Source organism: Azolla caroliniana, unplaced genomic scaffold (assembly GCF_043228905.1).
Source record: "Azolla caroliniana isolate FFs.n. ecotype wild unplaced genomic scaffold, voAzoCaro1.0.p SCAF_1, whole genome shotgun sequence".
NCBI classification, from domain to species: domain Eukaryota; kingdom Viridiplantae; phylum Streptophyta; class Polypodiopsida; order Salviniales; family Salviniaceae; genus Azolla; species Azolla caroliniana.
Genome location: NW_028230436.1, coordinates 31,918,141 through 31,945,599, shown reverse-complemented (window position 1 = coordinate 31,945,599; position 27,459 = coordinate 31,918,141). Strand labels below are relative to the sequence as shown.

Sequence of the window (27,459 nt, the reverse complement as noted above, 5' to 3'; positions counted from 1 at the left end):
ACCTAATTTTACACAAAGAGCAAAAGTAAATATAAAAAGATGGGGCCAAAGGCTTCATACAAGAGCAAAAACATATAGAGAACAAAATGCAACACCATACAACCCTACTTGAAGTCAATCAGGTCATACCAAATATGAACTAATATTGGATAGATAGGACTTTCACCTATCTCATTGATGACTAATAGAATATCAACACTTGAATGGGTGATAAGTTCATGCATTAATGGGCTTTTACTAACCATCTCAATAACCTAGTGGCTACGAAGCACGCCTTTGCACATAGACAAAAGCCATATGGACATTAAACATTCAAAACTCACCAAGAGGCATCGATCAATTTATGTAGCAGCCACAACAATAAACTAATTAATATACAAAACCACGCATACTCATCACATTAATAACATAATTGATATGCACATAGCATACATGATATAGCCATGAGCGCATTGGAGTTGAATACTCTCACCTGCCACCTGATGAAGATTGTATTATGTAGCAACCACTTGAATAATGCATTGGTAGTTATGAGCTAACCATATGAATAAGCTAATGACATATTGCATATCCATGAATACACAATGCTAAAAAAAACGCATTGAGAATAATTAACAACACTATCATCTAGCAGAGGACTTGTGGCCTTGTTTACATGTCTCCAGAAACTGCCATATCCTGTACTAGTATTTTGCATTAAGCCAATCATTGCAAGAATCCACCTAGATATCTAGGGAACACAAACCATATAGGTGCTAAAATTGCAAGCTATGTTCACGACGCATGTAGCAGGACCAACCTGTGAAGATTGTAAATGAGACTCTGACACATTATGCATGAGCCCATTGAATATGAGAACTAAAGATCAAAAATACGTTTTCAATATGCATGGCTCTGTTAGCACTCTTAAGACATACATGAACAGAAACTTCATCAATTCAGACATGATTTGGTTAGGATGAACAAAAACATTCTCTCATTGTTGATCATTGTCTTTAAAATCTGAGGTATACAATCAAAACCTCCGGCCAGAATACTGGCCATTTCTATTACTTGAAAAACCAGCAGAGAGATCCTGTGGAGAATGATGGTATGGACCTGAACCATCATGTTGTTGTTGATGATGTTTCTGCTGCTGCCTAGTGGACTGAAACTGCTCCTGTGGCTCCCAAGTAGATGAACCCTGATGAAAACCAGCAGGAGAATTCAGATGTGGTGATGTCAAAAAGCTTTTAATAGAAGTTCCTTGTGACGCATGATTGAAATTTGCAACTGCTTGTGGTGTAGCTGGTATGCCTAGAACAGGGGCGTTAAACGCATGTGCTTGTTGTACACCCACTGTATGATGATGATAGCCACCACCTATTGCATTTGCACCTTGAATTTGATTATGTGAAGGTCTTCCAACAAGTACTTGAGTGGCTTGCTGTTGGTTACCTAAAGAGGAGAGCTGAGATAGAGGTTGGTGAATATCTTGGTAAGTGTATGTTCCAGAATGATCAGTTGGATGTGTGGATGTCGTTGGCCATCCTTGCACAGCTTCAACTCTCGGCTGGTGTCGCTGGTTCGCAACAGGAAATCCCGGTGGCACTTGGTTGGAAAAAGTAACCCCTTGTTGCTGATGTGATGGGTTGGAAGCAGGAATTCCGAATTGGAGCATAGGGCCAGCCATTGGAATTCCAACACCTGTCACCACATGTCTTGGTGCTTGGAGATGGTCTTGTACTGGGAGATGATTTGACCGTTGGGAATAATTCGGTGAAGAAAAACTACTCCCTTCAACATTGTGTGTCTGGCTGATCTCCAGGTCATCCGAGTAAATGCTCCCTTGTCTTCCTGAATCGGCATCATGCAACCGATGGGCTGAGGACTGAGACTGGTACCCCGGGGTCATATCTGCCATGTCTTTGGTGCTCTGTACATTCTCATATCCATGGTCTTGGTAATTTTTTCTAGATTGCCTTCCAGAAGAATCCTTCAAATTTCACGAACATGTCAGCATTTCAAGGAATTGTGATTAGGTTATTTAAATTATGGCATTGGAAGCATTACTTGAGCGTGATGATTTGCCTGCAGTTTAGAGTTTTGTTGGTAGTGTTGTCTGGCTGGTCTTCCAGAAGAATCCTTCAAAAATAAGTAAGACGTCACCATTTCTGACATAAAAACCTACCATGATTAGGTCATATAAATTATGCCATTGGAAGCATTACCTGTGAATTTTGATCTGCATGTGGTTTAGAAATTGGTTGGTTTTGTTGTCTTGGTGGCCTTCCTGAATAATCCTTCAGAAATTATAGTATGGTATCAGCATTTCCAACATACAAACGTACTTTTATAAAGTTACACAAATATTGGAAGCATTACACGAGAAGGTTGATCTGCGTGCGGTTTAGAATTCTGCTGGTATTGTTGTTTTGGTGGCCTTCCAGAGAAATCCTTCAAAAATAAGTAAGAGGTCAGCATTCCTAATATACATATACATTCTTGGCAATATGATTCATACTGGAATATAAGCATTACATTGTGACGCCGATCCATTTGTACTTTTGGGCTCCGCTTATTATCATTTTGATTGTGTTGGTATTGTTGCCTGAGAGGCCTTCCAGAAGAGTCCTTCAAGAATGATCAAAATGTCAGCATTCCTAATTTAATCCTCCAACTAGATTACAAAAATGCCCCCAGAAGCATTACATGTTGATGCCGATCTGTTTTCACTTTCGGGATTTGCTGGCTTTCACCTTGATGATGTTGGTATTCCTGCCGTGGTGATCTTCCAAATGAAACCTTTAAGAAAGAGTTAAAACCACATTTTGTCAGCTAAAACACTTTGATCAATTTAGGTGAGCAACGAGCATTGAAGATGGCAAAACTCATGTCATGGGCCTTCAAATCTGCCACTTAGACTGCGTTCATAATGTTTTCTGGGCATCTTTCTAAAAGACTCCTAAAGACCTCATTGCAAGATCAACACCTAAAAAGTATGATAATATGCCGCGAAGTTTTATACACTTTATTGGGTTGAAAATATTACATTGTTGGGTTGTGAATCTTTTCTGTTATCCCTCATTCTCGAGTTTTTATTGCCTTTCTTGCAAGGATCATTGAGGCCCCTTCTATCTGACGAAAACTGATCGTCGTTATCTATTGTCTCCCTTTCACGTTTTGTCTGTACCTTGGAGCGCCAATATTCCGCCTCCTTCTCATCATCAGAGAAATCTACTCCAGAATCTGAAAGCTCTTCATCAAAACCATCATAACCTTTTGAATACAAGTCCTGCTTGTTGAGAACAAAATCCGCAAATTCCTGAACATAAGACACAGCAATTCCTTCCTGCGCTCCCTCTGGAACCTCTTCTAAAGTATTGTAGCGGACTAGATAGAAGGGCTTCTTTACAGGTCCAAAAAGCTCATCAATAATACCTAGAGGTAACCTCTTGTCAGTTATCCATAAAATAGACCCCTCGTCAAGAGCCGTTTGACCTTCTATCCCTTCAACAATTAAGCTTGTTCCCAAAACCTGGAGTAAAGAATCTCAATAACCAGTTAGGAAGCATATGTTGAATTTCACATAAAAATATCTCCATAATTCCAAAAACTTAGTTTTTAAAATATAAGTTCAACAAGAAATAAACAAAACAGAAGTTCAATCAATCAGAAACAAGTTGCAAGAGCCAAAGAAAAATTTGCACCATTTAGTTAGTCCTTAATAGATCATTTCTTTGTCTTCAAAGCACATTCGAGCTTTTGATACAGCCTATGACAAAGGCAATGGAGTTCTTAGAAGGTATGCTTTGGAGGAGATAGACTTCCTAGGCCTTTGGATCATAATAGGAAAAACTCAACCCTTGAGGCGTTTGGAAAGATGTTGGCAACCATCCCTCAGATTCTGAGATACCTCTTTAATGATCACGCAAACTTTAGATAGAGATTAGAATTTATTTACAGGTAGTAGTAATAGACAGAAATGGATACCTTGAAGACACCCAGATTTCCATATGCTTACTGTGACAAGCCATCATGGAAATAATAATGTGCGTGGGGATCAATGTAATAACTCGCAACGGTTTGAAGTGATAATTCATGCACATAAAGATTTTTGCCAAGGAAAGAGATCATATTCAACACATAGAATCATATGTTGCTAATGTAAATATCCAAACAAAAATGATTCCATTTTCCTTTGCTAGGTAACATTGACTTTTGCAAACAAAAAAGATGGTGATGTTGAGCATATAAGAATAGAGACGTTCAATTATTGATCTTTCTCAGCACAAAACGTATTTTGTGAGATCAATTGAAAAACAAACATTCAATCATATCATTAATGGAGAATCCAATGACAGATCATACAAAAAGACACAAAACTAGAGATAAACCCAAACCTTTGAGAATACAAAAGCTGTTTAGGCACTTCTGAAAAAATAAAATATGCCTTTATGATCACTCAGGGCTTACTTACTGAAGAGATGATGCCAGCCGGCGATGGCTTATGGTATGGCTCTAAGGTCACGGATACTTTCGGCACTGGTGGTAAATTCTGTCCAGAAACAAAAACAACCATAAATGAGTTTTGCACTGCTAAAATTCAAGATACTTATGTGCATCTCTATCACCAAAATGCATATGAACAAAGAAAATCTTATGAAATAATGATATTAAATAGCATGAAATCTACGTGCTTACTTACATCCAACAAACAAATAAGATGTTGCATATCAGTGAGACAAAATAAATAAAATTGTGACTGAATTACTTAGCACTGAGTCATGCCTACAAGTAGAGAACCAGGAAGATAAAGTTGCATCTGAACTACAAATATACACTTACAGGTAGAATACAAAATGCATAAAGTGATGAACAGAATACTAACCCATGCTACGTAAAGTAATGCATGAACTACCAGTACACACACTTCCAGGAAGAATACAAATCACATACAAGAAATGGGCAGAATAGAAAGACATACTTACTTTCTCATGTTTGAACTGGATTGATTCTCTTGGGCCACCTTCATCATCACTGCTATCACCTGCAAAGTTTTGCTTCTTTTGCTTCACCAAAGTTTTTCCTTTTTCGAGTTTAGAGGGAGACTCTTTAAGTTCCCCCTCCTCAAACTCTGAGTCTACTTCTGTATCCCGTCTTTTTGAGAATACATGAAGATCCAAAGATGAGCTATCATCACTTTCTTCTTCTTCTTCTTCTCTTTCTCTTTCTCTTTCTTCTTCTTCTTCTTCTTCTTCTTCTTCTTCTTCTTCTTCTTCCTCTTCCTCTTCCTCTTCCTCTTCCTCTTCCTCTTCCTCTTCCTCTTCCTCTCCCTCTCCCTCTCCCTCTCCCTCTTCCTCTTCCTCTTCTTCTTCCTTAACATCTGGATCTGATTCTAACTCTGAAGTTGAACAAGAATCAGAATCTTTGCTGACATTTCTGACCAATTTTGGTGATTTCTCATCATTTTTTTCATGAATATTCATGATACAACCTTCCACTTTATCCACCTTGAACGAATTTGAGCTAATTCCATTCATATACACATCAGCGTATGGAGGTTTTTCGTCTTTATCACTCTTCGCGATACCATTTAAGCTTTCTCCATTATCAAGGTTCCTGTTCTCTTCTGCAGAGCAGGCTTCTTCACCACCAGTAAATGTGCTAGAATCAGGAAAAAACGCAATTGAAATGTCTTCACTATTTTCCAACAGTTTTTCGTTTTTGTTATCGCTCATTTCATCATTATTAGAATCATTTTGCAGAGAAACTCTGCACAATCCTGTAGTAATAGTAGAATCAAGAAGGTCTCCATGGCATCTGATTCTACTTCCATTCCCCTCAATTGCGTCTTCTGTTATCCGAGGACAGATTTCTTCTTCATTAAAGAAAGCTAAGATATGGCTTGTAGGGAGGAGAGAAGCTGCCATTTCCATATCTTCTTCAGCAGAGAGCTTCTCCGGGTCTGAATTTCCTAGGTTTTCTGGCCTTGAGGATCTTCCATCTACATCGTTTCTCAGACGAGGGTCTCGGCCCTTGCGTAATTCCTGCGGGGTGGACGGCTTTTCTCCTCCTTCTGTGTTGGAACGAAGGTCCGCCATAGCGACTGACTCTCGGGCAGAGAGACCTAAGCTAAAACCTCAAGAGAGAGAGAGAGAGAGAGAGGCTTATGGAGAAGACGGAGTTTGATTGAAAGTTTCGGGAATTTACAAAAGAGGGGTCTGGAAGATATTATTCATAAGTCTTGCCCTATTCTGAAGAAGAGTTTTTGTGCAATTTATAGAACTAGGCCTGGTTGTTTGTTATTAGATCTCTATTTGAGAGCTACTAGAAGAAGATAATATTGGTACTACAATCTACAACTAACTTAGTCTCATCTTGCATGGGTCATTGGACATACTGAGGCACCATGTCAAGGGTTTCCATCTGTGCCCACTAAGCTAGTCTTAAGTGTTACACGTGTAGTGGGATGACATTCTGAAGCACTTGTCCTGATTCAGATGCAATCCCACGCCTCAAGAGGAGAAAAAAAAGGACATCACATCCTTCTCCAATCTTAGGATGGTCTATTGTAAATTGCATAAGTAATGTAATGTAGCCTAGAGTAAAAGTTGAATACCACTTCTGATGCACTACTGAACATTAATAATATCAATGAGAATTTGAAATTATAAATGCAACAATTTGTTTTGTAGTTTTCCAAGTGAATAGGAAGCATGTTTATCTGCATAGAAGCAATCTCAATGTTTGGTTTTAAGTACATTGAAATATCAAAGATGGAAATACACAAAATTGTTTAGCATTAGCGGAAATCTCGATAGCTATATCATCAAATATGGAGACATCTATTGATCAAATAGCTCCGACAAATTTAGAAAGGAGGTCCACTTCCATTTCATAAACTCATATGATCAATCACGCAGGAGCTCAATAAATATATGTTTGCTCGTTGACTCAATAAACATGTAGGAGAGGTTCAGAGCAGAGCCCAATGATCACAAGAAACCATGTTTCGAACGATCAAAGGAACCTCGTTGCATTACCTCATATGCGCGTTTCCAATGTTCTAATCTTTATGAAAACTAATGGAGGTCAATTATCTTTGGTAAAGCTAGTTTTCAACCCTTGTTTCCAATCTTCTAATCTTTATGAAAACTAATGGAGATAAATTATATTTGGTAAAGGTAGTTTTGAACCCTTGTTTTGGAGAGATTGAATTGGATAAAGAACCCATTTCAATACTAAACATGTTGATATATGTGTTATGAAGCACTCAACAAATTTAGATGGAATTACATCGTATCTACATGTCTCATATCTATCTCTATCTATCATATATATATATATATCTGTCTGCATATATGTATATGCCAAAAAACAACCTCTCCGCCGTTTCTTTCCCCGCAGCCCGAAACGGTGAAAATCATCAATAAACAAAACCGTTTCCTAGGGTTTCTTGCCTCTCTGCATTGCTCCCCTCTCTGCGGGAAGAGAAGAGGAGAAGAAACTACGCTGCTTCAATGGAGGATTACATGTATCCCACAGCTTTGAATTCAACCTCAAATCCTCCCGATTTTCGCAGCTCCTATGGCGTTCTTCCTCTTCCTCCTCCTCTTCCCTCCCTTCGCTCTGAAGCTTCTTTTTATGCCGTGGATCGCTATGGTGGCATGGCTTCTTCATATTCCAGACCTCCTCTTGATCGCTATGGTGACATTGCTTCTCTTCTTCATCGCCGTTCTCACGCTCTTTCGTATCAGACAGACCTCGTTGTACCTCCAAGATATGGCCTTTCTTCTCCTTCTTCTGGACTTCTCCCTCTCCCTAACGTCCCTCCTTACCAACGCTCAGATCGTAAGCTGAAACATTACGATCCTGCTCAATCTCTCAGGCCAATGCGAAAACCTTTCAAGCAAACAAGAACTGATCATTCTGTTCAGGAGAAGAAATGTACTACGAAGAAAGACAATCAGAAGGGTTCGTCTCGCCAAGGGCAGCTTCAGAGAAAAGCTGCTAAAGCACGCAAGCAAGAAATTTCTTCTCAAAATAAGGTTCTTAGTACAAGGAATGCGAAAGACCGTTATTTGCGAGAACATCAGCCACATATTGCGAAAACAGGTAACATTCGAGCCGTCTCTACTCCTAAAGGTCAGCAAGAAGTTGCGATAACAGCTAATGAGCATTCTAAATCAGCTAGTAAGAATTCGAAATCTCAGCTGGATGACTGCTCCCTTGCCAAGGAGGTTTTAGAGCTTCACAATCTGTTCAGAACTGGTGTAGATCCTGCTATAGGAAAGAAGCCAGATCTTCTCACGAATAAGAAAGATAGTGACAATTCTCTTAATGTTGCTGGACACAAGAGAAGGAAACCCGAGCCACAAAAGAAAGCAAGGATAGAAGCAGGTGGTAATGTTTGCGAAGCTCAGACACCTGTAATAGTCTCGAAGAAGAGGAACAGGAGGAAAAACAAGAAGAAGCTGGAGAAGGAGTTAGAAATGAAGAAAGACAAGGGTTCAGCTACCCCCAATTCTTTGAGTATTGAAATAATGAGCAAGGAAGAAATGAGAGAAGCTGACACTTCTGTGGACCTACATCGGGGGGTTTCCAAAAGTGTCTTGCAGTTTCTTGGTGTTACTGTAGATCCTGAGATCAAAGAACTTGATTCAATTCCACAACCAGAATGTGAATCTTTGGGCAATGATAATGGAACTTTGTCACTGCCTGGTTTTAAAAAAGAAGAACTACCTGCAACATCATTAACTCCCGCTGAAGAAAAGGAACTTGAAGACAAAGGATTTGAATTCTTTTCCAAGTTATTCAACGAAAATGAAGACCTATCCCAATTTTGCATTCAGAAGAAAAACACAGGCACTTTTGAGTGTCTCATTTGTTATAGTATATGTGCAGACGCAAGTAAGAAGTTCAAAAATATGATGAGTCTTCTAATGCACACAAGTATGAGAGAGCAGAACCGACCCGAGCATCGTGGATATGGGCGAGCACTTTGCTCTTTGCTTGGCTGGACTCCGCTCTCACGCAAGGATGCTTCTTCTGATGTAAAGCCAGTAACAAAAGTTAGTAGTTTAACCACTTTTGATGTGTGTTGTACAGTTGTTAGTCTGCATTCTTGGTTTCTGTGTTATGCATATAGAGATGGATATTGTATAGGAATATGAATATGTCATGTACGTGTGTTGTAAAGATAGAATCTATTGTGGATCCTTTGGAACAAAATGTCAAAACTGGTAGTAACTTTTGCTTTATGGAGTATAGATCAGATGACTCTTCGATGTTCAAGACAACTGCTTCATGTGAAAATTAATCTTTAATTGGAATGAGAGATAAATGTGATCCTTACTATTACTATGAAACATTAATAACCAGAATTCTCAGCAGTATTTATCTCGAATGTACTTCGTAGACGCAGATTAAAAAAAGATAGTCTAGAAAGAAATGGAAGTATAAATTCGTACTTCAGAAACTAATCATATCCGTTTAATGTAGATTGCATTTAGAAAACCCATGTCAGGATTGTACACATTAATGGAGGACATCAAGAGCGAAATGTGGATTTGAGGTCAGGCTAGTGACTTGTGGGTTATCAATTTTAAAAACCTGAATTTATATAGTTTTGATATACAAGCAGAATACATTCTTTTTAAACCTTGCCTGCTCAGCCTGTCTATATCCATGTAAATTTCAAAGCTAGGTGTAATTGTATAAAGAAAATGATGCCCAGATTGTTTGTGGGCACATTCAAGGAATAAAAAAGACTATACACATGGGATGGATGAAGACAAAAGAGATGGTGTCCATGGAAACTTTCAAATTGTGTTTCCTTAGAAACTCTTGGTATGAGGAAACTTGAAAGAAATTGATATTATTTAGAATTTAAGTATAATTATAATGACACTGATGTGATCGAAATATAGTGAATATCATCATCATTTCGATCTCAGAATTGAAAACTCATTTTTATGGCATACTGTGGATGCATGTAACAATTTACTGCTGATATTTCTCTTTAATCAAACCTTATGAATAATTTTATATCATTATAATGCTACCCTATGTTTAAATACAAAGACTTGTGCTATATTGAAAATATAAATAAACTATAATGGTTTTGATTTTGTCAATAACTTTAGGGTTGAAGTAATGATGCTCTCTTTTTAATCATTTTGTGGTTTCTTAATAGAAGTGATCTATTTCCCAAGCTGTAATCACTTGTGCAACTATGGATTATGTTGTATTGACATTACATTTTCCTGTGAAATGCTGATATGAGCTTTATATGTTGATACCCTATTTTGCTGTGAATTTACTGATTGTTGGGTTTTCTATCAGTTCTTATGTCCTCTGGAAGAAGATCAAGAGAAGCAATCAAGTGAAGATGTAACTGATGTTTCTGGCGCTCAGCAAACAAATAAGGAATCTCAACCAGGGCCAGTTGAAGCTCTCTGCGAATCAGTAAATGAACTTGAACAGGTGGAAGATCTCCGCAATTCCATTAAGGAATCAGAACAGGTGGCTCATAGCTGAATCAAGCTGATCTGGAACCACTTTATATATAATTCACAGTGGTGAATATCGAGCCATTCCATTTTTATAAGCTTCAATAGCATTCAATAAAAACAAGTTTGACTGTTGAGTGGATGGGTTTAACCCCCCCCCCCCCCCCCCCCCCCCCCAAAAAAAAAGAACTGCAGGAAATATTGGCACAATTGGCTGTCATTTGTACTTTCTAAATGGGTGCTTAGATGGAATGAAATTATTATTTTCCGCTTTAGCTTTTTAACTGGTATTTCAGGGCCTATAATGTATGTAATCATTCATGGAGAGTATAGCAAAGCCATTATTAGTATATATTTTATAAAACACTGAACTGACAATGCATTAAAATTCATGGACTTGGTATATAAATATAGAGAGAACTACCTATGCAGATGGCTATTATGAACTTCTGCTATTTAGATGTGGTACCACGACATTCCTATGCATATGCTGGCATAATTTTCCATGTATGACTTTTGAATCTAGTTGATTGACGAGTCCAAGCTGTTTAAACCGATATTTAAAACATTAGTAGTAGCTAATGATGTATGTACCATGGCAGTACTACTTAACAATTACTGGAATTGATTATGTACTACTAGCTTGGGAAGTTTGTAATGAAAATGGTCTCATGGATCTCGCATGAGCTTCTCGTTAGAGGAGCATGCGATGAGCAAAAAAACACATAGAGAGAAGAGTAATATGTAAGAAGAAAGCAAAGAGGAATAACTCTCCATGATTTCAATCGTAGTTTTTTACTACTTGGTTGGAGGAGCTAGAAGAATATTAGACCACACTTAACGAAGTTCATAACTGGACACTTCATGACATTATCCTAGAAAACAGGAATCTTATATGTAGACGTTGCAAAGGACATTCTCGAACAATGGTTTAATGTTAGTATTGAAGGTGTATGTAAATACTTGCAAAATGTATTCAAAATTTAAATACAAGCAAAGAACAATATAGACTTTCATCTCGATTTTCTACCTTCTTCGATGACAATTGGTTTATTTGTCTCTTCAAAACCATTGACCTAGTTTCTAGCTATTTTAAGCCAAGAGGGCCATATATGGGTCAAGGTGCGTTGTAAGTGGGCATTTTATGTGGCATGCTATACAACATCTAATGGAATATATGGGGAAAGTGATAGTGGCATCAATAGTGGAGGTGGATTGTATTCCATACATTCCACCATGATCTAGAACATGTATTAGATATAAAGGATATAAACAAAAAACAAAACATGGAAATTTTGGAACAAAAGAAGTGAGTATCAAAGAAAAGACGAAATATGTAAGGAATGAGAGTGAGCTTAGGATGGAACTTGTGCCCATGCCAAAAAATTGAGATCAACATCACCAAGAGTGTGATGGGATGGAATTGGAAGATTGGAAGAAGATTCCCATAAATGTGTGATTGTTGGCATCAAATATGTAACCATGGAGTTTCTAGATGGGTTGTAAGATCGGATCAACAAAGTTAACCACAATGCATGAGGTGGTGATGAGCTATTGACAATGCTGAATTGGTACTAGGTTCAAGATTCAAAGAAAGTGTCATGAGCTATGTAGCAAACTGGCATGGGCCAACATGTAGCAACTCCAAGACTTACATAGCTTAATAATATGTGTGTATATATAATCTCAATCTCGTGGAAAGATTCAAATAACTAGATCAATAGTGTGGTATGCAGGATTTAGCAATGGTTCCGTTTCGGCTTAACTAGTTTGGCCTTGTCCAAACCAAACTTGTTAAGTCTTAACCGGTTTGAGAGTTTTCAAACTTGGACCGAACCGGTTACTAAATGTTTGGTTCGTCTTGAGCTTTGCCAAACCGAGCTCCAACCGGTCAAGGAAGCTGAAGCTTGAACCGAACCGAATTGAACCACTGAACCGTTTAAAAACGGTTTAATAGCTCAGTTTAGCTTGAGCCGAACTGTTGCCGACACCTAGTGGTACGTGAAATATATGGTTCGATTCGAACACTAGTGGTGTTCTTGTGAGCTCAAAGAGAAAGAGGTCACGGGTTCAAACCCTACCAAAAGGCTAAGACTAATCTTAGCGAGTTTTGGACAGGGAAGGGTTTTGTTATCTTTGCTACTCTAATACTACATACGATCGCAACAACACACTCCTTTGGGAACACAATACATACAACACAAGTCATCGTCGTCATCATCATCATCATCATCATCTTCTCCTTCTTGTTCTCTCATTTCAGCAATTAGGGTTTCGCCTTCTCCATCCTTCCTCTTCGTTTTCTTACCTTCGCTGCCATGGCCCAGGATCGTGAGCCCCACCCTCACAGTCCTCCACCTGGAGATCAGACTGTCTGGATCGACGCATCCACCTTCATCTCCGACGTCTGCAATGGTAAGAACACACACACACACACACACACAGACACACACACACACACACTCTCTCTCTCTCTCTCTCTCTCTCGCCGTCTCTCGCTTCAGTTTTCTTCTTTGGTGCAATGATAGAGTGTTAGCTGTTTCCCTACTCGACCTTTTGATGCTGTAAGTTTCGTCTCTCACCCCTCCTTGCTCCAATCCTGATGTCCGCAATGCCGAACTACCACGTTTTATTTTGGCGAGCTTAAATTTGATACTTTTATTGTTTCGGACACTGGATTCATTTCCATCCTCTTGTGGAAATAATTTAGGATTGCATGGACTTTTGGCTGAATTGACTCTGTGTTTCTCATTTCATATTTTTTTCAGCGTCATTTGTGATTTCTTTCACGGTATTTTTCCCGCTTACGTTTTGAGCTGTGCAACTGTTTATATCTCCTTGCTAGTTGGATACTCGGGACTGTTTTCTAAGAGCTTTCATAGCTAGGTTTCAGCTCAAAGTTTTCTCTTTTCTCGTATCATTATATTCAAACCTGTAACTTCGATGTCTGTAAACTTGATAGTTTTGTTTGTGAAACTGGTTTAATTTCTATCTTTCTATGCAGATTATGGATAATTTGATAGATTTCAGCTGAATGTGTTCTGTTTTCTAATACGATGTCTTTCATGTTATCTGCTTTATTTCCTATTTCTACAGTGGTAACTCTGATGTATTTCTTGATACTAGGTGAGTGTGTTCTAGTTTCTAGCATCATCCTGTGTCTAGCTTCATCGCTGATGTCTATAATCGTAACTTCAATTTTCTCATTTATTTTGCGTGCAATGTTAATTTCTAACTTCCTCATTTAATTTTCTGCAAACTCGTAAAATATCCAGGTGATTTGAGAATTCTTTCACCTTTTCTGTGTTCTTGAAAAATCTTTTTCTTGGCTATATCTTTTATTTCGGCAGTGGTAACTATTCCATTTCCTGCGTTATATCTTATTATGGCAAGAATAACTGGCATCTTTCACCTTGGCTAGCTTAGAATTGCTAATTTGTTTTCTTGAATGTGTTGTCCATCCTCCCTTTTAGGGAGAATATGAACAGTGCCTCGAGCTTTCTCTTAGTTTTAGTGTATCATGTTCCATTTTCTTCCAGCCTGGCTGCTGAATAGGAATCTCATAGATTTAATCTAAAATCTGCTTTTTTCTTGTTTTCATCATGTTTCTCTTTTCGTTGTCCTGGTTGTATCATTGTAAATTAAGAAATATTATTAAAATCCGTTTAATTTTCAAATATTCATCATGAATATTTTTGGATTTTTTTAAAATTTCAAATATTCATCATATTTCTCTTTTCTTTGGCCCTGTTGTTGAGCATTAATTTCAGGAGTGTCCTTGTGAATCTATTTCTATTATTGTCTTGTTTATCTTTTTGTGGGCCTAGTTGTTAAGTGATCTTTGCAACCTTTACCTGAATCATGAATGTATTTTAATCTGCAACCTGATCTTGTTCTTCTACTATTCACTCTGCCTGTTGAACAGTAAGTAGCTCCGATATTTCGTGTTTTGCATAATTTTGTTTACCTTAGCTTTTAGTGTCATTGGTTTTGAGGGATATTCCTTCAATTCATTTAAGGTTATGCGGATGCATGACAGTTTTCAATTGTGTTATTGTCTACTTTGATTTACTGCAGACTTGGAAGTTGGCCAGTTAGTAAATGGGGAGAACTTCAGTCTGTTTGAGGCCATGTCTGCTCTAGAGGTAAGTTATTAGCATCACTTTATGTTTGCTGTTTTTTCCATTATTGTAGTAGGTGGACTTAAGAACTCATGTCAAAATGGATTTAAGAACTCATACCTAAATAAAAATGGTGGTCAGATTATGGACCCGAAGATGGACGCAGGAATGACAGGCTCTGCCACCAATACACTTGAAGAGGCAATTGAGAAAGGATTTGCTCCAATTAATTTGAGTGTTCTTGAGTTGATAGATGTTATGGATCACCTTTTATCATGCGAGGTAGAGAATGTGCTATTGCAATGATTTAAAATTTTATAACACTTTTTGCATGGGGTGATTAATGTCTATGCAACCTGATGGGAGGCAGGCAACATGGCACCGAGGACATTCTTTAGCGCAGACGGTGTTTTCTTGTCTTTATCTGCTAAATCTTGATAGAACCTCCCCAAATGCTTTATTGCATGCATATTGCAGAACCACTAGAGCAACATGCAATCTTATTCGGGCTGCAGTGTATTCTATTCATTCAAATGAGGTAAGACTTCCCTCTTCCGTATAATGTATCAGTGCAGAAAAACAGAAAGAGTCGGAATCTCAGTTGCTTGATGATTTAGATAAGTATGATTTTGGGAACTTGTTAAAATATCTTATGTGGAATAGAAGAATACTGATAATGCATGGAATAGACGAATAATGATATTGCATGGTTTCTCAGGAAGAAGAACTTTTTACTTTGGCATTTGGACTCCCACTAGAAGGAGAAGGTGATGTCAAATGTTTGTCTTGGCTGCATTTGGTGGAAGAGTGTGTAATACGGCAGCTGAAGGGAAGCAAGGGTATAACTTCAAAGAAAAAGATCCCTGAAGGTTCGTGTAGTGTATTAATTTTACAAAGTTGTACCTATTTTTTCGTTCTTAGGTGTCATGATGTATTTTGTGACCCATGCTGACAGAAATCGAGTCATTGCAAGATGATCCTGCCTTGGAAGAAGGTTTTTGTGAGGCACTCCTTTGTCGGATACGATTTCGGAAGGTCATAAACTTGACTTGTCTCTAATCGACTTTGATTGCTAGTTCGACATAGTAGATTGCTAAATATCAATTTCAATTCCAAGCAGGCTTTTCATCACTTAATAATCAATATGAACAAGCCTCAGGGAAGAGGTTTGGAGATGGCACACAAACATATCAGTGTTGCACTTTCAGAAATAAAGAACATTGAGAAGTCTTCAGAATTTTTATCACATTGTGCTGGTGATAGTTTCCTTGGATCTCAGAAAACAACAGCCTCTGGTAGGGAAGCAGTTGGTTTTGATGCAAGGGTAAATAGGCGAATATCTGCTCCTACACCACCAAGAGCAATCAGCATTATCAGTTGGGAGGAGGTATGCTTGTATTAAGCGAATGAACAACATAAAATTAATTTAAATTTTACCCTAGAAAATATCTTTTTCCTTCTCCACTTAAAGAAATCGAAGTATCAGTTTTTAAAGTGAGCTGACAAAGTATTGAAGACCTAGGTTTCAATTTTCATGTTCATGAACTTGTGACAAAGCATTGATGACCTAGATTTGCATTTTTATAATCAGGGAATTGTCGTACAGATCAAGGCTTCCTATCTATGAAAGTATACTGTACTTAAGAATGCGTGTGATTTTATTTTGTAATTTTTTGGATCTTCTTTGGAGAAAAATTGAATAGCAATCTTAATTCATGTCTCTATCCTTTTTCTAGGTATAAAAGATTTGATTTAAAATCTGGCCTTGTCGTTCTTCGAATTACAAAAAGTAGTCCAAGTCAGAGATACTTGTGATTAATTGCCAACATAGATATGAATATAGTTATTATTCTGCTTAGAAATTATTTGTGAAAGGAAAACATCTGTTTCATTGATTGAATGGGCAAAAACTTGAGTGACTATTGCATCCCATCTCACATAACTGCAATCTCAATCACATCAATGGAATCTAGCTCTACTTAATATGTGCCAAACTTATTGTTGAGACATCAGCTGGACCTAATTTGAAAAAGAGCAAATGGTATGAAGAAGATACAAAAATAAGTTATGAAGATTAGAGTGATGAGTTATATGCATAGCAGAAGTCATTAAGTTAAGGTACAATTGATCATATAGAGTAGATATCTCATGTATCAGTTTATCATGGACTAGAGCAATAGCTTTCTATGTTATGTAGAGATCTTGGTTTGTCATGCATGGGCTAAATCAATTGCCTCCTCCAACATCAAGTAGATATATCTCATTCCTCCCTTGTTTAATGAGATATTGGAAGGTTATAAATCTTCTGAATTTTACATTTGAATGGTATATGAGAAACTAGAACACGTTTTGAGTTCCTGAAATCTGGTGAAGTCAATTTTATATGTAGATGTCTCACCTGTATATTCAAAATAATATACAAGTCTCAATTGTGTATACTTTATCATATTCGTTAATGATGTTTTAGTTAATCATTGTTGGTTCTATTGATTTGGTCTCTGATTATGGTTACTTTTATTTTGGCAGACCAGAAAATATTTTGTAAAATTGCTTGAAGATCTGGATATTATATGTACATTATCGACAAATCTTAGTTTGGAAGAACTTCTTCAAGCAATTGTAGACTTCCAGAAGCGTAATCCAGATTTAGTTGCTAGAACATTCCTTCAAGTAATTCACTGTTCATTTTTAACTCTAAAGCTTTTGCTAATCTAATTGCTGATTTTGTTAACGCAAGTTTCTGTTTTGCAGATTTTAGTTGCACAAGACGGAAAGTTTTTTGGCCGGGATAGTACTTCTGTTGCTTTGCATAATACATTTAACTTGCCTGACACTGTCACAAGCAAAGCGTTTGAGTCTGACAGTTTTGTTGTTAAAGCTGGACAGGTGGGAGTTGATGCGACGTCTTTGTTTTTACACAAATATGACTTTATTTGTGCAATGTGCTGATGAGTTCTTGAAAACAGTTCACCATGTGTCTAGTGAGGATGCTTTGTACCAACATGTCTTGGCAGCATCGCAAACTTGGTAAGATCTTGGCAGAATGGGGACTCTTGTTGCAACAGGTATAATATGTAAATGCTAATAGTGATACTATTACTGTTTTAAAGACCATGTTCTTATGGGTGACTTGCCTACAGGCAGACACTATATTTGATAATTTAATGCAGAACACCCTTGCTCCCTTGCAGGATAAGGTGTGTATTTCATGAGGTGTCGGCTCATTATTTTTGTTTCTTCATGGTCTAATGAACATAGCATGTGACAGGAGTGGTGGGAGAATGTTATTATGGGTTGGACTGCTCAGCAGACCTGCTGGATTTCAATGCATCTCTTGATGCTGGGGTTTCAACTGCAGCTTTATGCACCTGCAGAATACTGTATGGTTTATTGGTATGGTTTTGTTTGTTGGGAAAGTTTAAGACATTCCTCAATGTGTTCTTTCTCGTGAACAATAATTTATTTCACTTGTAGGTATTTAGAGCATATCATTCTCACAGAACTGCATTACAAGCAACTGAAGGAAAAGAAGCTGACGAGTTCAGACTCTTCTGATCTAGGTAGCACATCTGCGTCTCTAAAAGCAACTTGGGAGCATACAGAAACATTTGATGCACTAGGAGTTTCAATGTCTCGTGTATAATATCATTGCATCCGTCTTATCATCTTCGAAAGAGAAAAGGATCTTAGGCTGCATTAGGCTCAATATATGACTATTTGCGTTGCTTTCAATAGGCTCACACGGAAGACATCACTTTCTCTGTTGTTATCATCATCAGTCAAAAAGAAGAAGAAGAACAAGAAAAAAGGATTGGTGAAGGGCGTAGACGATGAGCTCCATTTGACACCACGAATTCTGCTGTTACAGTGCTATGTGGACCTATGCAAGGCCCTTTCATGGGTAAGAGTCATCCTCTTCTATAATGAATATGTACAATGTTTTCTTGATATGTTTTTCTTAATGGACATTAAATGATTGCAGATGATGGCAGCTTTAGCTACTGATCAGAAAGTTACTCATGATCGGCAGACCATTTTCAACACAGAAAATGAGGTATCAACTGACCGATTAAACTTTTCTAAATATATGGTGATTTTTTCTCATTTGAATCTTATGTGTTTTACAGAGATTTGTGCAAAGGTTTGATTTATTTCAGAAAGTTCCAATTCCACAGCCACTGTCATATTTTCATTACAAAGAGTTCATTCGGCAGAGAAACCTTTCGGTAAGCACAATCTGGTCCCATATTTTCATCCCCACATAGCTAAAAGTTGTCTATTATTCCTGTGTATACATCTTTACTTACTCAACTTTTACTCTTTTCTTTCCATTGTAACCAATTCATAGAGTGAGTATATGTATATATATTGGTTTCGGTCTTCATTTGTCTTAGTTGGATTACTAGATACTATATGAACCAGGTCCAAAATGTGGCCATGCATGTGCTACCTAAACTGTATGTACATTTTGAGCATGTGTATAACACTGTTCGTGCATGCATGTCCTAAATATCTATTTTGACTGATCTATAGATTTCTATGATTTTGTTTGTCTTTTTTGTTTTAATTATTAATACATGATCATACGTCACCTCAGAAATTTAATAATGGTTTTATGGAAATGATTGATTATTTTATTTTCCTTCAGCTCAAGGAGCAGTACTATTGGTCAAGTCATTACTTTATGACTCTGCAGCAACATCTGCAAGAACTTAGTCATAATCTGACAAAGTCACCTACCATGGCTACAATCAGTCGGTCACAGAGGACTACTGAGATTAATCAACTCAAACAGGTAGCATCAAGGAATTTGATTGTTCTGAAAATTATAGATAAAGCTGGGCCAGGGAATACTTTGAAGGTTTCATTTACTTTCTCCCAACACCCATGCTTCGCAGTTGCTTCAGTTGAACAAAACAACTAAAACTCCCATTTTTGATTAGCTGTGGATGCTCTGGACTGGGCTAAGTGTATTTGTAACCAATTCTTTTAAAAAAGGCTATGAAACATGCTCAAATGTAGGTATAGTCTTAATGTGGAAAAGCAACCCATTGAAGGGTCATTCATGACACCTTTCACAGGAGATATTTAAAAGTGGGCAGGACTATTTTCATATAAAAGTTTTGCTTATATTTTTGAGATGCAGTTCAAATGACATGTTGGGTTATCCAGTTTCTTATTCTGCTCTGGTTACCTGTTATGACTATAATACTCGCAAGGGTAAGGTGTGTTTGATTCTTATCACGTTTTTTATTCTTTAGACTCGTTAAATTTTTTGTGTAGTTTGCAAGTTTTTGGCAGGTATGCTATACGTCATTTATTTATTTATTTATATTATTATTATTATTTTTGCTGTTGACTGTACCTTTATCCCTAATGTTTTCTATCTTTTGCAAGTTTTATAGTATAGCACTGTTTCATCTTGGCACATGATGGATTTTGCATGTTTTCATCTGGTCTTTTCTGGTCTCTTAATTTTCTTTACAATACACTGTCAGTCCTCCTTAATTACCATTTTTCCTTTTCTCCTTATACTCTCGTCAACATTGAAAAAGATAGATTAATGTTTGCTATTATAAATTAGAAGCATATCCAATGACGAGAGAGAGAATTTGGTAAAAGAAAATATAATTGATAATCGGTTTGTTTTGTTTAGGCCATAGTTCTGTTCTTTTATTCCCAAGTGTTCTGTATTCTGCCACCCAAACAATCAGGAATAGCTTCTTAATCTTGTATCGGTTTATATTAGATATCAAAATGCTTGGTCCACCTGTTGAACACATGCTCTTGGTGATAGTGATGCATAATAAAAAACGATGACATTGATATCATTGTAATGATAGTACTAATAATCTATTCTTTGTAAAACTCCATATCATTTTGCAACTAAAATAAGAAGCTCCACCTATAATATATTTGGGAACAATTGTGTCATCAAAGGGGTTAGATTTGTTCAACAATCGCCTCTGACTTTGTGCCATATTCTTGTCAATTTTGGAGAGAGCATAACAACTCCCAATCTTTCTTTTTTATGAAATCTGGATTTTATTCCAACTATTCAAACCTTTATTTCAAACTGTCTAGATTCCAACTTTTTTGGAGTTAATTTCACCAATCCATCTCGTTATGTGCTGGATATGTTTATGGAAGTTTTAGACTTTTGGTGGTTGTTCTCTACCCCCTTCTACATTAATTTTTGTATTATGCTAGAGTTTTAAAGAACACTCCCCGAAATGGTGTCTTGATTGTATGTGCTAGAAGTGTATCAATGGTCCTTGCCACTCATTTTTGTTCCTCCCTTGGCCTTGTGAGCAGTTTCTCGAATGTCTCATCTTTTGTCATCGACAACTTGGGCAAGGCTTGTAGATACCGGTAAAGGATTTCAAAATATGTCACGTGACATGTAATTCCTTTTTTGAATGAGTCATAGTATTCAAATGTCAAACTTTTAACCATCAACATGGATAGGAAAGTATAGATGATTAACTTTGTTAAGTGCCCATCCAAATCGAAACAAGTGCCCTAATTAATACGATATATCCACAATAATGTAATAGTTATCATATATAATATTGGTTCTGAGTTATTAGTGATTAGTAATGAAGATTCTCATCATCTAGAAAAATAAATAGCACATATTTATTTAACATTTCAAATTGAGGCTTTATTATTATCTATAATGTAAGTAATTGAAGTACTTTATATCCAGATTTACTGATTATAAGATGCAATATTGGTACTCATTCATGACTTCTAAGCTCTCCTCAATGCTACTAAATCCTAATACACAACTAAATCAAATATTTATTTAACATGTCAAATTGAAGTTTTATTATTATCTATAACATAATTGAAATACTTTGTATCCATATTTACTCATTATAAGGTGCAACTTGGTTCTCATTTTCTAATGATATCCATTCGAGAACATCTCAAATCATTTATTGAAACTTTTTGTTTTAACATTCCTTGGTAATACAGTTGTTATAACTTATAGATATGCACTTCGTACTAAATCTTTACTGGGAAAGGCACTTAATCATAATGGATTCATGACCTTTGGTAGTATTGAAGACATTTCACACCAACATTTCCTACGTTTGGGTCCAACGTATAAAGATGATGCGGTGAATATGCTTGAAGCATATGACATGCAAAATGATTATGTGATCCTTATATGTCATATAAGAAATTTATTTACTGCATTAAAGTTCTTATGTCCAAAGTACTGTGATAAATATTTGGAGAAATTTAGATGAATACACAAGAGAGTGGTTAGAAGTTGTTGGCAGTTAGATGGGTTTTAACAATAAAGCCCCAATGTAATTCTATCACCAATTACATATAATTATATAAGGGTTTGGGAATCAAACTACGATGGCGTTTATGATATTAAGGTATTTTCTAGTAGTCAAGTTTTAATACTTAATACTAAATAGTATGTAATCAAGTACTTATGCAACCGACAAAGATTTCATATCCTATGTGTGAATGGTGCAAACAGTTTTGTCCTTCTCCAACTTCACAACATATATAAAAACCTTTTGTAAGGGGACAAATAGAAAGAGAAGGAAGTTAGACACTACATACTATAGTAAGTAGTTAGCAAAGTGCAACCTCAATCCTAGGATCCTAATTGGCGTAAGTCATCCATAAGCACGATCACACCATTGTAACTACTTATAATTGATCAAATAGAATGGAAGCAATGTTTTAGATTAGTGATGAAACTTTGGGAATGGTCTTTATTTTGAAATTAAAATGAATTGGAATTGGAATAAAGTGAAAACTAATTGTCTCTTCAAATTTTAAGTTTAGTAATGTTTGTGACCTATGAATTCGATACGCAAGGGCAAATTTTTAGAGGTGATGTCGAGTGAATGCTCTAAAGCTTGAAAGGGTTTGAATAATAAAATAATTGAACACCGAGTTTATTAATGTTTGTGACCTATGAATTCAATACACAAAGGGCAAATTTGAAGAGAAGATGTGCAGTGAATGCTCTAAAGCTTTGAAGGGTTTGAAGAATAAATGAATTGAACACCTTGTCCTTCCGTTATTGAAAGCAATAGAATGATGGTAACGGACTATTTCATCAGATACATATGAAAAGATCATCTTTCTTGTAGTATTATGTGTGTTTATGGAGTAACTATTTCTACAACGTAGATCGCATCAACTTTTCATAATGTTATGTGCATTTTTTGAGTAAAAATTCATGTAGATTTATGAAAATTCTTATATTTGTCATGCAAGATAATGAACAACAAATTTAGAATTTGAATGGACCACCAAGTTGGAAAATTTTCGCATGTTATGCAAAATACAAATCCAATTAAATTGTAGGTTGACACTTTGTGTTCTACCAATAGTTGATGGTTTTGTGGTTGTAAAAATGACATGTGGTGCAAGTCAAGGGTGCCTTTCATCATTTGTAGTTACAACCCAATGTCCAACATTTGTACACCATAGTTCATTTGTATGGTGTCTATCTTTTGTGGTTCTTTTGAGATTTGTGTCTATGCTCGTTAGGGCCTTGATACGCACTATTGGTGCCTCAAAGTCCTATGTGATATAGTTGTTTAACGCCACCCATATCCTAGGATATTCTCTTTGCATTTCTAAGTTGTTTGTATCTACCATTGACCTCATCTAAGCATGTGGGTATGTACTCATTGATGTCCATGTCTTTCCCTCACAACTCTCATATTTCAATGCAAAAGGCGGAATGCTTATGTACACATAAGACATTTTTATAATTTGATGTCTCACAAAGCATTTTATGATTTGATGCTTAAGAACCCCTTTTGCCACTCATCCAAACTTCTTTAATGACATTCAACCACATGGTCACAATGATCGTCCTTTTAGGATAACTTGCACCCCTTGGCAAGATCATCATATCATTCCTTTTCTCATCTTGAAATTAACAAAGATAGGACATGGGTTTGAATGATATTTTTCTGATGCCTATTGGACAATAACAAAAGCTTGATAACCACTTGATAAGGTCTTTGACACAATGCCTTGGTTCTGTGCCTACCAACTATTTTTTCACCTACTTGTATGTCTCACATTACTTACCAAGGAGGCCTTAAGTTGTACACTTGGAGACACACCTAGGACTTTAAGAAACGATGGCAAGGGCTTCATTTATTTTCAGATACAACTTATGGTATGAGATGGAATTATGCCATACCTTCTTTTTTATTGCATAGCTTGTAGTTTGTGCTTAACTTGTTTCTTATATGATATCATATGTTTGATCAAATGTTGGTATTAGCCTTTGTATTACAATAAAGGTAAGATGAAATGTCTCCTTCTGTTTTCTATATGTACATTTCTCAAGTAATATACTAAGGCATATCTTTCTTTAAAAAAAGAAGTTGTACACTTAGAGACACAAGTCTCCTTGGAATGGGATGCTCTAGACAAACATAATACAAGATTGTGCTCTACCTCTCTGGACATCGTTACACCAAACTCTCTTTCTTTTCATTAATAGTCAAAACATAAGTAGACTCTCATAGGAATACTCAAGAGGTTTATATACATAATCAACAATAAATAACATTTAATATGGCTTGGTAAGTACAAGGAAATTTTGGGAGAACAAGGAAGATTTATATGCATGATCGACATTAAGCTACATTTAACCTCCCTTGGTAAGTACAAGGAAATCTATGCATCAAGCTACATTAGTAAGTAAATCTTAAAGGTCCAATACTACATTTAAATGTTTTCAATAAACTATTTGTACATACAAACATGTAAATATCTCTATCTTAAAGACATATTTACTTAAATTTTAAGGTTCTTTGGATGTTACACATGTACATCAAGCATGATTGTCTAGTACACAATTCGATTTGAGTGCCTCAAGGAGTGTGAGGCTCACAATTTTGAAGTACTCATTCGTCAATGGTCTTGATTATGTGAATGACAACAAATGGCTACATTTAAGATCCATGGTAGGTGCCTATATGGCCTTGATTATGTCAATGATAACAAATGGCTACATTTAAGATCCATGGTAGGTGCATATATGGCCCATGTATATTGTTAAATTGTCAAGATCACATTAATATTGCTAATAAATCATGAGCTATATATATATATATATATATGGATTTAGCATGTGTACTTAACGAATGCCTTGGAATTTAAATATATTGATGCACTAGTAAGATTTTCCTCACAAATAAATAGAACGTAGAACTAGTACATTGTTTAAAATATTGTGGTTAATGCAAGCTTGGAAATACGTTAAAGGCTCTACCAACTATTTAAATCTTACGTGCAAGCATGCTAAAAGTAATTTGGCCAACTATAATTCATAGCTTATGTGGTTGCTTTGTTCATACAACATTTTTTTTTTGTAAAAGATTTTCTTCAATAGTATTAAGAAAACAACGCCCGAAGGCTACAACTTGAACCTAGCTGCCCCAAGAGGTTACAACTTTTTATATACAATGATGTAAAATAACCTAGGACCAAATATCGAACTTTGTGGAAGGTGTTGAAATATGTTGATATTCAAGAAAGATAATGCCATTGAGGTCCTTGAGTTGAAATTGTAAACAGGGGCAACTTTTTCCATAAGAGAAGAAGCTTTTCCGTCTCTTGTTCATAGTGATGGGGAACCATGCATATTATCATATTGGCCACGAACAACTGCCAGCAAGTTCTCCCATATCTCAAGTAGCACGTCTGAGATATGAATTTATGTTGCATCGTAAAGTTGGTTACATCGACATTTCCATAATGCCCATAACGTTACTGTGGTCACTGTTTTCCAAATCTGGATAGATCACACCTGCATTCGGGGTTGTTGAAAGGGACTAACTAATATCAATCTTCTATTATGTATTGTCATTGCCTCGTGATCATCGTTTGCCTCATACAACATCAAGTTGGAATGTAACACTCCCCACATCGTTGATCCCCATGAGAATAGGCAATCAACATTGATTGTTAGGAAAAAAGACATGACTTTATTCCATACTTGTTGAGCGAATGGACAAGACCATAGGACATGCTTGGTAGTCTCTAGAGCCTCATGGCGAAATCCACATTGCCGCAATTTGGGTGCTACATTCCCTTTCAATGAATGACTGACTGGTAGTGCCATATGCACTAATAGCCATCGAAAGAGAATAAATTTAGTTGGCCCCTTAAATGACCAGATCCATCTCCAGTAGGTTCTAAAATTGTTTATACAACATTTCATGTGATGCTCTCTAATATTTAATAACAAGAGTAACTAACATTCGAAATGATGCTTATCACTTTATTAGATGCATTGACTATACTATTTGGTAATGTTTTGGCTTGACCCAAAAATCAATGTGATAACTAGTTAATATTTGTAGTCACACAATGAAGATTATGATGTTGCTCATGAAAGGGACAAGATTATCCATGAGGATAACAAGTGAACTCCTAGAGTAGTTATCATTTGTGCAATATGGAGAGAGATTGCATTTGACTTTGACACAATCAAGACCTTGTCATTAGTTTTTGTAACCCTTGAGGAACATGCACTACCATATCCTTTTTACTCTAACCTTATCATCTTCTTGATGCCAATTATTTCAGTAAGATAGATTTATGTTTTCGTTATCATGAAGTTCGCATTGATGAAATGTATTTATAACTAACATTGGTGATCTCAAGTATTTCATGATCATAGCTTTTGAGGTTAACAATCCTCTTATCATCTTATTAGCCTTACGAATTATGTTTTACACACTTATTTGTGAGGATTTGGTGTCATTTTTCTTTCAATATGCACACAATAGTCAAATAATGTCCAAGCTCTTGGAAGAGTTACAAGTTATAACCTCCTTTTCAAAATTCAAAGTGTTAGTCATTATTGGACATAAACAATATCGTTCAATTGCAATACTTTCTTGCACTTTAACGGTGGAATAAAATTCAAACTTTATTGTGGGCTATTCAATTCTTAAACTCTCAAAACCCAAATGATGGAAGATAAAAATGTTTGAGGTGTGTGTTGTGGGTGGGTAGTAGCACAAGCAATTGGACACAAAGAGGAACTCACCCTTAAGAGCACGAAGACCCACTAGATATGGATGGTGTAAGAGCATCACTTAGACTTAGCATTAAGGCATGGAAACAAATAATGCCATATGCTTGTTACTCTTACCTATTCCCACGGGCCAGTCCTCAAACAAGCATAGGCTAGAGATTAATCGAGGTTATTGTCTTGACCTCTACCTCTCATTTAATGTAGTTCCTATGCATCATAGTTATGACTAAAGGGTTGTTATAATGATAATGATGCATATGTGATATGTTGTGAAAGGGAAAGACTAGCAATTATGGTTTCAAATATCATCTCATGGAATGCACTCAAAAGAGGCTAGCTGAGGAGGTGTTGTATTAGTTTTGAACAGATGCAAGACAATATATGTATATTGTTTCCTTTAATTTTAATACCAATGGAGGATTTTTTTTATGGAAAAAGAGAAAGACTAGCATGTGATTGTAGAGAGTATGGCACCCAAAAATAATTACGACCAGACACACACTTGTAATCTAAAGAGACTCTAATGTTATGAGGATTGGCAATTCATCACACATTATCTTATAGGAGAATGAGGTGGAATAGTTATGCATGGGCGCATTCCAATTTACCATCTAGGAAGATCCATTGTGTCCATATTGTGTCAAATAAGAGGTTCATGACACATGTGACCCCATGCATCTCATGGGCTAATAATTTGAGTTGTCTTTCAGAATTTTTATTTTCACTAATGTTATAGAAAGGCAATTAAAGTTTGGTGCGTTAAGTTTTGTGAAAAATGAAGTTAAAAGTTCAA

At 36.4% G+C, this 27,459-nt stretch overlaps 3 protein-coding genes across 5 annotated transcripts; 2 read left to right on the top strand and 1 right to left on the bottom strand.

Moving 5' to 3' along the window:
• Positions 1-959: 959 nt before the first annotated feature.
• On the bottom strand, positions 960-6,168 carry NAF1 (nuclear assembly factor 1). Its single transcript, XM_087333049.1, has 9 exons — positions 4,971-6,168; positions 4,460-4,537; positions 3,032-3,517; positions 2,692-2,784; positions 2,521-2,613; positions 2,365-2,436; positions 2,211-2,282; positions 2,053-2,124; positions 960-1,975 (listed from the first exon to the last, which is right to left on the bottom strand). The coding sequence occupies exons 1-9, from the start codon at positions 6,081-6,083 to the stop codon at positions 1,016-1,018; spliced, it is 3,039 nt and encodes a 1,012-aa protein (XP_087189175.1). The 5' UTR covers positions 6,084-6,168; the 3' UTR covers positions 960-1,015.
• A 1,225-nt stretch (positions 6,169-7,393) lies between these two features.
• Positions 7,394-10,656, top strand: LOC147869780 (uncharacterized). Of its 3 annotated transcripts, none has more exons than XM_087333090.1 (2): positions 7,394-9,035; positions 9,484-9,871. In XM_087333090.1, exons 1-2 carry the CDS (start codon positions 7,503-7,505, stop codon positions 9,553-9,555), a joined length of 1,605 nt encoding a protein of 534 aa, XP_087189216.1. In that variant the 5' UTR covers positions 7,394-7,502; the 3' UTR covers positions 9,556-9,871. The 3 variants fall into 3 exon arrangements, with proteins under 3 accessions (XP_087189216.1, XP_087189207.1, XP_087189198.1); XM_087333081.1 differs by lacking the exon at positions 9,484-9,871 and adding an exon at positions 10,327-10,656 and having other exon boundaries at positions 7,396-9,035; XM_087333072.1 differs by lacking the exon at positions 9,484-9,871 and adding an exon at positions 10,327-10,656 and having other exon boundaries at positions 7,448-9,053.
• A 2,032-nt stretch (positions 10,657-12,688) lies between these two features.
• On the top strand, positions 12,689-19,781 carry MAK10 (MAK10 homolog). Its single transcript, XM_087333061.1, has 17 exons — positions 12,689-12,908; positions 14,571-14,638; positions 14,756-14,896; positions 14,985-15,152; positions 15,333-15,483; positions 15,570-15,649; positions 15,735-16,001; positions 17,141-17,284; positions 17,366-17,500; positions 17,581-17,679; positions 17,755-17,811; positions 17,883-18,007; positions 18,089-18,174; positions 18,394-18,515; positions 18,597-18,668; positions 18,742-18,840; positions 19,263-19,781. Exons 1-17 carry the CDS (start codon positions 12,812-12,814, stop codon positions 19,536-19,538), a joined length of 2,187 nt encoding a protein of 728 aa, XP_087189187.1. The 5' UTR covers positions 12,689-12,811; the 3' UTR covers positions 19,539-19,781.
• Positions 19,782-27,459: the final 7,678 nt, after the last annotated feature.